This window comes from Coturnix japonica, chromosome 3 (assembly GCF_054131305.1).
Source record: "Coturnix japonica strain WE chromosome 3, WE-NBRP24, whole genome shotgun sequence".
Taxonomy (NCBI): Eukaryota; Metazoa; Chordata; class Aves; order Galliformes; family Phasianidae; genus Coturnix; species Coturnix japonica.
Window position 1 is genome coordinate 25,596,289 of NC_140665.1, and position 13,758 is coordinate 25,610,046.

Genomic DNA, 13,758 nt, shown 5'->3' on the forward strand with positions numbered 1-13,758 from the left:
CTGCTCATTAGCAACTGCATGGTGTTCTACCTGAGTATATTTGAATCTTCACTTAGGAATGTTGTTCTAATTCATATGTTTTGGCTCAGGCTATTTTCTCTTTTCTTTCTTTCTTTTTTTTTTCTTTTTTCTCTTTTGTTTTAATGGACTGAGTTTAAGAATTTGGTTTTTGATGACTTTCTACCTATCTTGGCTCTAAAGTCCTGTGTTGCAGAAGACTGATTTCAGGAGATACACCTACAACCTCTTAAAGGAGAATTGGTGATCTTTTTTGTGACCTTCAAATTTATGAAAAAGACAAACAGTGATGTATTCTGTTGATTTCACATATAGGAATAGAAGTCTTGAAGTAGTGTGATTACACAACTCCTAATTATCTACACAAAACTTGAAACTTCTGTCCTAACATGAGGATGTTCTTACTTGTGAGATCTTTATGCTGTTACTAAGATGGAAGGATTTCAAACTTAATTCTTCAGTTTAAACTCCTAGACTTGGCTCAGAGTCTGAAGAAGCTTGTCTGGCTGACAGCCTTTTCTTTTTCAACAGTATTAGGTAATAGTTGATCCTAGCTTATAGTATGAGGGAACTTTTTCTAGTTGTAGAAATGCAGTGCAATATCTCTTGAGTAAGTCTGCAAACCTCAGGACCCAGCTTCCTTTGAAATAACTCTGCTTTTCCAGGTGTACTTTCCTCAAGCATCTCACTTGTGTGGAAGTCAGAACTGTTTCATTCTTTGAGAACAGAGATCTAAATATATTAACTCTGTTATCCTTTATGCTTACTCTTCCATGACTGTCTTCTGGCCTGTCTTGGATCCTCCCTGTAACTTCAAAAGCGGCAGAAAACAATCATTTGTTGCTGAAGAGAACAGTAATCCTACGTGACTGTTACTTGGGCATTAATATTTCCATGCAGCATCTTGCTGCTGAATTTTCACATGATGGGATAGTATAAAGAAACGTGCTGTAGAAAAAATGAAAGTGAATTGTGATACTTGGAGTATTTCTAGTAGCCTGATTTTCAACCTTTGCAATGACTGCTGTATCTGTGGCAAACTTACTTGGACAGTCCAGGTGTTCTCTTTTACATCAGAATGGTGTACTGTTGCTCTCCACAGTGCACACAACAGATCAGAGTTCCGCCATTCCACTGGCATTACGTACCCTTCCTGGTATCATTTCTGTAAAGATTGAGTTTCATTTGTCTAGAAATGCGTTCTCTCAGTGTTTGTGGATCCCATGTTAGCTCAGCCACACAACCCTTCCAGTTTTCTTCGTAAGGTATTGACTATTACTGCAGTGCATGTGGGGAAGTTGTTTTCTTTCTTGTCTTATTTTTTTCTTTAATTAGTTTAATTTTTGAATTACCTGTGTTGCATCAAAGTTAATTTTGAACTGATGCGTGTTTCCTTCCATCTTATGAAGAGTGTCTTATTTGTGATGCATTCTTCTACTCTTTCAAAGAATCTTATTTAGGAATTGGTGCTAGGCTTTCTTCTGACCAGCTCTTTCCTCATCAGTGAGACCTGCTATTACAAAGGAAGTCACTTTAGTTTCAGTGCCATGGAAGGAGCGCAGATAGATGGATCCGCTTAGCAGATCTGGAGGCTGTAGCAGAATGTTTCAGAATAGTTAGTCATAGTAGTAATGAAATTAACTGTGCTGCTAGAATTACCTGAATCTCTCAAGAAAGATTGAGGTGAAGCTCTGTCAAGTGCTGATGAATTTGTACCTCATTCCACTGACCCGAGGAATAATGCAATTACATATATTCTGTATAACACACAAGAAGAAGATGAGGTTTTTTGCTGCAACTCAAATCAGAATAGTAGTTCTGTGAGTAACTTGCTTGGGAATAATGGATGTGGTGTGCTAAAGCAGGTAGCACTGTTGGTAAATAATCAAAAACTGCATTGATCTTGTTTTGATCTTAGTGCTCACAGATGTTATAATGGATTATTCAGCAGTCAGGATTTTGCTTCAAGTCAGTTCTGCTGTGATAAATTGTATAACCAATGCTTAATTTCCTGTCAGTTAAGATATCTTTGAGGGCTTTTCAAATCCTTCTTGCACTTGTGGGATCTGATTGGCTTTGCTTACCTAATACATCTTCCATCTTAATTGGGGGCATGTTGTTGATCGTGCTGAATTAAGCTTGGAGTTTCCTTCTTGACAAAATCTGACCATGCAGCTGGAACTTCTCAAGGTGTAAAGTGATAAATCATGGGGAGGATAACGTGAGAAGAATGTTTTGCCTTGCTCAGTCTTTACAAATTATGGCTTAGTGTTAATCGCCTAAATTGTATGGAAAATGGGCGAAGACACCAAGAATAGGTTTCATCTTAAGAGACAGGTTAAAGGTAGAACATTTGAATGTTCTGAAATAGTTAATTGTTAAACTTCTAAGTTCTCAGTGCTTTTGAAATCTCTTTATTATTATGCTCATGCTTTTAAAAACTTCTCTTTTTTAGGCGTAATATTATTGAAGCTGTGTACAGTAGACTGAATCCACACAGAGAGAACGAGGGGGTAAGTTTCCATTTTGATTTTGATTGATTCATTTGTTAATTGAGACATCAAACTGGTGTCATACACTAAGCAAAATTGTATATTGCTGCTACTAAGATATCGTATAAAAACATGTATTGGAGCACATAGTTTAATTTTGACCTTGTTTTGAATGGATCTGCTAGAAAAGAATTTTGACCTCAAGGACATTAAACCAGCTGACTAATACTTTTTCAGTCAAGCCTGTGAAGCAACAGTGTAGAGTTGTTTGCTTTTTTTTAATATGATAGTTTACTACTCTTAAATTATCATTAGCATAATCATTTTTCATTAAGTGTAGAAAACTTTGGAACACCGATAACAAGACTAATACTAATTACTTCTGGGGTAGCTAAGGGAAATATATACACTGAGTGCAGTGGTCTAAGAACAGTTTAAATTGCCTCTTGTTTTCATTCAGTTCTGATTTCTGAAAAGATTTGTACTAATCTACCATGCTCCTACTAGGTTGTTTTAAATATTTATGTTTCTGTATGGTTTGTGGTAACTTCAAACCTGTTTTGGGGTTCTTTGTAATGTAGTATAAAGAGTAGTTCATAACAGTTGTAGTTAAACTTGTTGAACAAACATTTCGGGGTTTGCTTGAAGAACTACAGTGGTATATTATAAAAGATTTGAATAGGTCACTATTGGCACACCTGCTGTCTTCTGTACAGTTTATGTGAACCAATTTGCAAAGACAGAATTCATCTTTTAATAAATTCTTCATCAGATTTTTCTTTTTTTTTCTGGAGACGGCCACAAGGTCCTCAGTCATGTGGTCATTACAGTCAGTGGTGTTGGAGAGGAGTCATCTTTTATAATAAGTACTTTGAAATGGGTAATTGCATATTCACAGTCTCAAGGTGCACAACATTACCGCAGTTATATTTGTGTATTTCCTAGCATTTTATTCTTTGGCCTCATTATTTTTGGTTTATTTATTCTCTAAGTTACAAAGTTTTATACAGTGTCTCTATCTTGTTAAAAGAAAAAATACAGAAGAAATCTCCATTTTTTATTTCATTATGATTCACTCTTTGTTATTGCTCAAAATTGATGAACAGTATAGATTTCTCACTTAACTTGTATCAAACTGCAACTGTACCCCCTAGAACAAACTAACCAGTGGGTTTTGTTCTGTCTGATTTTATTGTGATTTCTTTTTTCTTTTTAAACTAAAGGAAAGTATATATAGTTTATAGAAAGTTTATATAATGGTGACTTTGTGGAAATATCAGTTGCCACAGGTGGTTTTATGATAATATGTTATCAAAATTCAAATTTAGTTCTTAATAGCCATGTATGTTTTCTCAGAGCCCCACCGCGGAGGACAGCATCTTTTTTGTATATTGACTCCCTCCAGGAACTTATTACACATCTGTTACAATTTAATAAAATGAGGTAACTGAAATAAACACGAAAGTTACGTCCTCAGAATGGAATATAGCTTTGGCGCCAATTGCCTTTAAAATCACTGTGTAGTTGTTTGGAGTCCGTTTAATTTGGTTTCTTAAAATGTGAAATATGAGCATGCTCCAGTGGGCTTTGCAAACTTCATCTTCTTTTGCTGTTGAGTGAAAATAACAGCAGCAAGATGGATGATGCCCTTTAGAAACACTACACTGGATGAAATTATAGATACCATTTTCCAGTCAGTATGTTTTTATTTTGGTAGTAAGTGATTCTGATCCAAAGTCGTTTGGGAGGAGCATGCTGCCACTTGGTAAAGGCCACAAATCCTATATGTATTTTCCAAGCAACTTGGGATCATTTATCCTGCTGTCTTTGAGACTGGGACCAACCCAATGTGGTCCCCATCTCCAAGGTGACAAAAAACATGAGTCCTATGAATGTCTTATACAGTACTTGGTTCTTGGTATGAACTAGAGATACCTCAGTATTTTAAACTGGCTGTTTGAGGAGGGAGCGAAAAAAAAAAAAAGGGAAGGAAACAGTGGAGTTATGCAATGTCTATGCACTGTGATAACGTTGCTAAACATCTCATATTTAAACAGGAAGCAAAGGTAGGAAGGAAATGTACAGCACCATACCAATGATGAAAGACTGTAATCTAAGCAGTGCTTCTGTTCTTAACATAGTATGAAGCAAGAGTAGTTCTTAATACTAAAAATTATAAGCTGGAGATAAAAGCTCTGAATGTGCAGAGCATGAAGGTGCACTGACTTGAACTTGAGGCCCATACCTTGTGTGTATTTAATAGCATACTTGTCAGGAGTGTGGGTGTAATGCTTAAATCTGCTGGAACTAGCAGCCATTTTATCTGTTGATTTTTATATTAGGGCAGAGTCTTTTTTTCCCTTACCCTTACAAGTAATGAGGTAATTGTTAACATACTGGTGCATTCAAGGAAACATTAAAAAAGCAAAAACCAAACAAAAAACCATCCAGAATGTTTGCAGTTGGCTTCTCCTTTCTGAAGCATTTCCTTTTTAGTGTTAACATTTATATACATATAACATTTCCTGTGTTATAATAGCTTGACAAATAAGTTCTTAGTATATAAATCAAAACTGAGATAATATCTTTATCTAGATAAGGTTTCTTTAAGTTTGTACTGCACAGATACCCATTAGTATTCTGCTTGACTTAGACTTGTTTCTGCCACCGGAGCTTGTGATTCATGGGGTGGCTTCATTCAGTTCTTCATGTGTATGCTCTGTTCTGTTTATCTTCTGAGAATCTTTAACATAAGTAGGTATTGTGTAGAGTGAGATGTTAATTAAAGAATCATTACTCTGGCAGCATTCAGAGATCCCAGCATGGCTTCAGGGTATAGCTGTCATTAGAAGTTTCCTTTTACCCATCTCACCACTGTGCAAGTATTGGGCAGACTTGGGGGCTGGATGAGAGCCTTTCATTGGGCTTGCAATCAGCAGCTCTGCTGGTGTTTTGGCAGAGAGGCTTCTGATAAAGCTGTGGTGACTTGTACTCGTGTTTAGATGAAATCATAGAAATCTCTTACATATTTTATGCTTCTGCTGCCCAGTGCAGTTAGGCTGCTTGGGGGTATGTGTAATTTAGAAATGAGAAACAAAGTTACTGACTGTGCCAGGTGTTTCTGTGACCCTTTTTTTGAAGCCAGCTTTGTGCTTGATTATCTTGCCTGAGATAAGTTGTATTTCTTACTCGCTTTTGTTTTACTTAGTGGCACTTAGCTGAAGCAAAGGATGTCATTAAGGGCTGTGACAGATTGCTTTTAAAAATGCCAAAATTCTTACATGTTTAAACACTGTAAATTTATTGTTCATAATATATACTAGGCTTTTGTATACAAGTAATTTAAATGTTCATAGCTTGTGTAAGAATTTAATGCTTGTGTTAAATACAGCTACGCTAGTACACAGAGTTCAATTAGAACATGAAGGAAGATGAGTGCTGACTTGCACAGTAATCTTAGCCTTCAGAGAATTTGGGGGACCTGTTCTAGCCAAGCATCATTAGCAAGAAATCTGTGTAGTAATGTATCCATATTGTAAGATATATAAAAGAGTGAGTTTCTGTCCTGCTGTTATATGTAGAGGTTTTTGTACTGTTGCTGAGGGAGATGAGGTAAGCGCAGAATAGACCAACATCAGGCGTGTTACACAGGAGTGAAAATATTAAGCTCAGTCTCCCAAAAGAAATATGAAAGATCTGAGTATTGTGAAATTAGTGTTTGTTTGCTAATGTCAACCTTGGAGCAGAACTGAGGAATTACACAACGTAGATATTCTCCAAACTTTCAAAAGAGATAATTCCTCCTCTATTCTGCCTTATTTAATAATAGCTAGATGAAAATATACATATAGCTTTTTTTTTTTTTTTTCCCTGTGGAAATCTAAGGAATTGAATATATCTATAGTCTCATTTCAATACTCTGATTTTTCACCAACTTTGTGAGTCTCACTTAGTGCTTTAGAAATACCTTCTTTAATTTGCTTCTCCTCAATGGGCTCTTGAAGCCTCTCTGATTGTGAAAACACTAGTACATGGGAGCAACATGTGAAACAGACCAGGAAACCACAATGGAAGTACATCTCTACTTAGGCAACAAATTAGGCTCAGAGGGATGGCATTATATGCAGTAACACCCTTTTATTTATTTGTTTTTGTGCTAAAATTGTCCCCTTTGAACTTAATTGTTGCTAATCATTCTTAGTGCTTCCAGTAACATTACAGAATCAAAAACTCTTACTGAACCCAAGATACTGCCTTAGTACTGCTGCTAAGTTGTAAATGAATGATTGTAATACTTTGTTTAGTTTATGGACTAGATAACAATCAAATGAGGTCAGCATTAAAAGAGAGCAATCAGGATTTTGCCTCCGTTGCAAAATCTGCCAGCTTTGAGTGATCTAGTTCCATTTGTCTAGTTTGATAACTTGCTAGATATTAATAATTTAAAATGTGCTATTCCCTTAAAATGACAGCTCTGCTTTAGCACTTGAAAGTTTAAATACATGGCAGGTGTACAAGTCCATCGCAGAAAGCAAAGGCGCACAGCAGTGATAGACCTTTGACTGAAGGCCTGTAGCCAAACAGACGCTTTGCAGAAGAGACCTACAGTCTGCAATCAGTGCTTGTTATTTAGTTGGCTTTTTTTGCTCTAGGTTGCTAAATTTGACCTTAATGGCTGTTCTACCAGTTAATTTTTCTATGCGCTGCACACATCACACATCTGCCCAAATCACTATCTTGCATTCTTCAAACGCCCTCGTTCCTGGTGCTATAAGTAGCTGATGGCTTTTGTTTTCTTGGCAGCATCAGGCATACAACAACCAGTTTTTAACATAGGATTGTTTTCAAGTACACTTGGGAGTGTTTATTTTGAGGTGATGGCTGCAGTTAAACTGTTTGCAGTAAGGACTTGCCTATTCTTTTTAGTATGTTTTTCACAGAACTGCTTTACCACTGGCTGTGAGAAATACGCAGTTAAAGATACTGACCTGTTGGCTAAAGAAGCTTTAATATTCACATTTTGTACAGTCTGACAGCCGATCACAGTTGTGGAGAACATCAACTGTGTCCCCTGGGAGACAGTCTGAATAAAGATGGAGTTTATTGGGCGGAGGTAGCATTTGACGCTGTCCAGCTCAAAGCAAATTGAAATGATTGACAATGCTGTTCTAATAGGTTTCATTTTTTAATGGTTGTGTAAAATGAACGTGTTCTCTGATGTTGATTTTAAGGTGTTTTTTTTTGTTTTTTTTTTTTTTTGTACTTGCATTAGAACAAAACTGATGGTTTTTTTGAGTCAGAAAAGTTGTCTTTTTAAAAATGTGTTTCTAAAATATCCTAGTTTAACTACTGATTTTTTTGGGGTCTTGGATCTTAAAAAAAGGACCCTGGCGAAGCCGAGGAAAGTGGAACGCAGGGAAAATTGGTGGAAGCACTCAGGCAAATGAGAATAAATCATAGGGGGAACTACCGCCACCTTCTGGAAGAGATGCTGACTAGTTACAGGCTAGCTAAGATGCAGGGAGAAGAGTGCACTGCTGAATCAGCTGCAGCTTCTGCTTCAGATAATGATGCTGGACCCAGTGACCCTGTGCCACACAGCCCCTCAGAATCTGGGAGTCGCCTTGCTGAAACGCAGAGCTCGAGTGAAGATTCAGGGATGAATGAGATGAGCAATAAGCAGACGTGATGTCTTCGCTTTTCATAGCGAATTTGATGCTTCTCTTCACTTGGCATATTTTCTTTTGTTTATATCTCAACATTTGTCACATCTATCGTAGAAGTCTGTTTGTTTTCAGTTTCAGTTATTTGTACAGATTGTTGACGTAAATATACTTTTTTCCCTTAGAAGTTGGAAAACTATTGTATATTACAGTAGTTGCGTTTTATGTTCTATGGCAGCCAGTTAAGTTCCACGTGAGATTTTGCTTTTAAATCCTGTGACCCCAATGATAGGAACCTAATTTGCTAATGCAAAAATAAATTAAAAAAAGATAAAAAAAAAAAAAAGAAAGAAAAGCATCTAAGTATGTTCTCAGAGAACATCTTGATGGTATGTTTGCTCATTGTAAAATAATTCCCATCTGAATGGTATCTTTTGTGCACACGGTTTGGATTTGATGAATACTTCCATCCTTTTCCCCAGCATCATAACTGCATGTTTGTATTTGAACTGTGTATAGTTTATATTACAACTACATTACAGAAGCTATGATGTCTTAGTTTGTCACTTTTTCTTCCTGAAATGTGTATGTTTTTTTTTTTCATTTTAGATTGTATCGACTGTTCATGAATACTTATTTTCTAGATGACTGTATTCTTATTTTCCAGGTTGTAGCTTAACGTATAAGCAGAAATGAAAATGTACTTAGAATTAGTACATAGTTTCAAGTTCTAAGAGTTTGTGTTGAAGTGAAAATAAAGAATATGCTGTGGAATAATACCTGTATGCATATTGACTCTTTTAAGCAAGTAATAAACTGCCTTTGAAATGTTGTCTTTCCGCTATTGAAACTTCTCATAGCTTCTCATTTGAACTCACCGTGATGTTCATTGGTTTCTACAAATATTTCAGTCATTTTGAGTTTGACACACTCATCATTAATCCTCTATTTGGGCAGCATTTCTCAATTTCAAGTTAAAACATCAGTAATATAAATGAATAAACAAGTTGTTCTACTTAGGTTTGCCTTCTACCAAATCTTTTACTTGTATTTCGGTGTATGACACATGCATTTCGGTAGGTCATGAATGACAGTGGGAGTTTACAGTGGTGGTAACTAATCTGCTAACAAGTTAGATCTGGAATCACTGTGTCAGTAGTCAGTCTGTAACATGACAGTTGCATAAAAACATCATTGTTCAACATGGGTACAGATTTCACTGCCTTAATGAAACAGCCTGAGGGAATATCTGATGAACCAGGGATATCTTAAGAGTTAAGTTTTAGTACTCTGTAGATTTTTTTTCTTTTTTATTGTTGTTTGTTTTTGTATTTCGTGATTGCAGTGTTGTGTATTGATAGCTGTGATGTGGTATGTGGTAACATTTAAGTCTTTATATTACAATAGTTTTACTGGGTTCATGTCATAAAAGTGAATTTTCTCATGTAGTTGAAGGGTAGAACATGTCTCTGTGTGGAAGTTGGCAGGTAGGAAAAAAGGGAAATGTCTTTTGATGCTACTGTGTTCTAATTAACTGTGCCACTTAAATCCAAAGTGCAACAAAATGTTCTTGTTTGTTTTGGTAAGAAGTAATATTTCTCCTCTTCTCTTCCTGTAGGGTGCTGGAGATCTAGAAGATCCGTGGTAGCCTTACAAATCTACTAAAATGCTTTTGATTCTGAAAGGGGGAAAAAAAAACTTTTAAATCTGTTTTCTTCAATACAAGGGAAAATTTCTGGTGGATTTCCAACATTTTGTGAAATGGGCAGAAAGATATTAGAATTTTCCATCATTCGTTCATGTTTGTGTTTTCTGATATTGCCACTCTTAGCATTGCCTGTACTACAGTATTTTTACCAGCCTCAGGCATACTGATTACATCTGTAATGAACTTTGGCCCTAAAAAGGAAGGAAGGAGTGATGCTCTCAGCAGATCAGTGTGTGTACCTGAGTTGCGTGGGATAGTAGTTGTACTCTGAAGATACACTGTGGTTAAATGAAATTACAGCATACGAGCATGAGAGAGTACAAGTAATTCTGTGAGACGTTCCTTATTTCACTTTACCGAGTTGGAAGGCTTTGCAGCTCTGTGGCTTGGAAGTAATTTCAATTGGGCAATATGCTATCAGATGTGTATTATTATTACTATTATTTTTAATTTTCCAGTTTTACCTGTATTACCAGACCGTTAGGTTTCCCTGCGGTGTCCAAATTGTGATATGTTGCCTACTGCTTGCTTGGAGATAAGTGTATTTGGCAATAATATACAAAGATTCTAGGCATCTAAAAACAGTACGGATTTTACGCATGTGTACAACACACCCTTACACTCTTGCTAGAGAAAGCCTTTTAAAACCAAACTGATGAGTTTCTAGTTAGTAGTGACTTGTTTTGACATCTCTCACAGCTGCAGGTTTTTAAAAAAGAAAAAAAAAAAAAAAGCTGAAAATTTGCCTTTATTATAATGTAAATTGTGATTTTTTTTTTGTTCTATATGTGGTTTTCTATAGGTTTTTGATTTTTTTTTTTTTTTCAGCTTAAGATACAGACAGAAGTCTTGTGTAATATGGGTATAATTTTTAATTGTTTGCGTTATTTTCAAAGTTCAAATTATCACTTTGAGATTACTATAAATACACTTAAAATTATCTATTTTAAATTAAGAAAATATTAGAGATATTTTCATGGGTTCAATGACCTTTCATTTTATAAGCAATGGGCATGGTACAGAGTGGCTGTCATGTAAGGTACTTGAAGATTCTTAGTTTAATTCTATTTTTGCAATAACCTTGACTTTTTCTTCTGACTTCTTTGAGTTGTGCATGTAATGAGTCCAGTAAATGCTGAAAACGGGGAAGAGTAAAGTATTTATCTAAAGTAAAAGCTATCGGGGAGGGGAAACAATGAATGTATCCATCTGTACATGATTTAAATGCTGTGGATGCCTTGTAAACATTTTCCTATTTGTTTAAACTGTGTTTCAGCGAGGATGTAAATTGCCCTTGTGTGTAGTTTTAAGCTAATGACAGTCATCAACTGGTTTTGTGTGAAATGGAATTCATGGTATTTTTCTGTAACTTTATCCCCATGGTGAGTCTGTACAAACCACATGCTCTTTCATAGCAGTGCCGAAGGCCAGCTTTCCCCATCATTTTGATTCACTGTGTACCTGATTTTTTTTTTTTGTTTAACTCTTTTTTGTTTTTGATTTTTTTGGGGGGTGGGGGGTGGGGGAGGAAGGGGTCTAGAGAAGATTATTGCCACAATATATTTTATTTATTCATTAGATTTTAGCTTTGTAAGTTAAAAGTGTTCTAAATGACGATGTTAACAGGTATTTGTCCCTTTACTGTTTGTTTTTTTTTGGGGGGGTGGGTGGGGGGGTTGTTAAAAGATAGGGAAGAATGCAAAATGGTTTATTGTTCAGACTATCCGCTCTGGTCCAACCCTGTACTGATAGTACTTTCCCAGTATGATATTGTGATGTTTCATACAATACAGTGAACATAACCAACTTGTTATCTTCAATAAAGGATTGCTAAAACAGTGTGATATGCTTTATATTTTCTTGAGGAGGATTCATCAAGAAAGTGCAAGTGTTCTTTATAAAAGAGGGTAGGGTTTACGAGGTTTCTTTTCTGGTACGGCCTGGTGATGGATGTGTTATACAGGGAATGTGGTTCTTTGCTGCAGGTAGCCAAGAGTCTCTAAGTAGGCTTCTCTGTGGGTGACAGAACACTATGAACGGTATGTAAAGTTCCTGCAGTAAATTCTTCCCAAGTTCAGCTGAGATGATTCTTATTTTGCCCACTGGAGAACATTTGTTTAAAGTCTAAAAGTCTGGATTCAGGCTGACCATTCAGGAGGTTCTCTTGCTAAAGTTCTGTAAAGATCTGAGGCTAGATCTAGAAAACTGTGCTTGCAAGATGCCGTAGATAGGAGCAGAATTGTAATATAAATACCTCACTTTGATTCCACTTTTTACTTAGTTTATTTAGTTATTTTTACTTATAGTGGAGTCATTTAGCTGGAGGAAAAAAAGTGCCAGCGGAGTCCTCCATTGGTGACACTGCAGAAATAAAGTGTCAAGCACTTAGTGTTACTGTGAAATGGGCGCTTTTAGGAACAAGCTGTAGGTTTTTGAGTCTGCAGAGTGGTTCTTGGGGTGCATTTGCTGGATCTGCTTTCACAGCATAAACTGCGCATGATGTCCTGCTGAACTGCAATTTAAACCTCGTTCTGATGAAGTATGAGTTCTTGTACTCCATAGGCTCCAGTTCTGTGAATGCTCACATGTGTTGTATCTTTGCCTTGATGTGTATTGCCTCCCCTAAATGAAAGGGTTTGTTCTCTCTATAAGTATTTATTGTGTAAAAGTGAAGCATGCACATAGGCATTTTTTTCCAAAGAGAAGGGCCGCGGCTCATTCAGCTCAGTGAAATGTGAATCAAGACTTCTGTTTGCTCTTTGAAGAAGCACCGCTTTATATTGGCGCGTACACCAGGTTTCTAATTCTAATGGTGTTTCCACTGCTTAGATTTAAGCAGCCTGGGGTGGAGGGGGGCAGGAAAAACAATAGCATTCTTTTAGACGTGTGTGTTCTTAGCATGAGAAATCTGAGGTGTTTGATCAAATTTGTTCGTGCGTTTTACTATATGCCATAACTTGTCAATTTTAACATTTGGTTTAAAAATATGTTTTCCTAATTATATTGCCATCTGGTAACTAACATGCCTTTGTGTAATGCCGAGAGTAGGAAGTGTCACTTCCACCTCAGGTCTTTCTGACGTGTCAAATTCATCTTGAATCTTCACTTCTGTGAATACTCCTGTACCGCAGACAGAATAGTCCGTGTCACTTCTGAAATCTGCTGTCTGATAATCTCAAGCAAAATAAAGATTTGACTGATTATCATTAACCTGTTAAATGGGACAGGGAATAAAGAAATGAATGCGAATGCAAGTGTTGTAATCTTGACCTCGGCAGGTTTTTATGAGATTAAGTTTGAACTCTCAAACGAATGAATCTTCATACGCTTTTTCTAAGCCTGTGTGCAAACTGTTGTGGGACTTGACCAAAATATCCGTGCTTTTTCTGCTGCCGTGAACTGATGCTGTTATTTAGATGGAGTAAAAAAGAAATGGAGTGTACATTTGAAATAGATGTCAATTCTTGAACACATCACAGGCTAAGAACTGAACCTAGCTTTACAAGGCTCCTTCCTTAACTTCTGTAAGGCTTTGTAATGCCATTGAATATTAATAGATCTTTTTTACCCAAATACATAGAAATCTCTCTGTGCGTATGTATATATATATTTGTATTTAATTTGTTCCATGGCAAATGTAAGCATACGCCATGAAACAGGTCAGGTGCTGGGTGGTTCTGCACGAAGGTGGGGTAAGGGGGGAGGAAATCTGAAAGAACTGAGTGAGGATATTCCCAGTTTTTACTTTGTTTGGTTCTAAAAAGAATGTGCTATGAGTAGATGTAGCAGTTTGCTTCTTGAGTATTACAAACAAAAGCTGAAGCAAAAAGAACCCAAATCAATGCTGAGGTTCTGGCACAAAAAAACTGTTGAGCAG

At 36.5% G+C, this 13,758-nt stretch overlaps 1 protein-coding gene across 42 annotated transcripts in view; it reads left to right on the top strand.

Moving 5' to 3' along the window:
• The window catches only part of PPM1B (protein phosphatase, Mg2+/Mn2+ dependent 1B), a 55,417-nt gene extending 43,695 nt beyond the window's left edge, over positions 1 to 11,722 (top strand). For 23 of the 42 annotated variants that reach the window (XM_085543080.1, XM_085543089.1, XM_085543084.1 and 20 more), the window contains 2 exons: positions 2,474 to 2,531; positions 9,792 to 11,722. In XM_085543080.1, the coding sequence (XP_085399206.1) occupies positions 2,474 to 2,531; positions 9,792 to 9,821 (88 nt within the window). In that variant the 3' untranslated portion in view covers positions 9,822 to 11,722. Of the gene's footprint in view, positions 1 to 2,473; positions 2,532 to 3,304; positions 3,495 to 3,866; positions 4,942 to 7,893; positions 9,018 to 9,791 lie in introns of those variants that run through there. The other 19 variants (XM_085543065.1, XM_085543066.1, XM_085543069.1 and 16 more) reach the window with 5 other exon arrangements.
• The last annotated feature ends 2,036 nt before the right edge of the window (positions 11,723 to 13,758 follow it).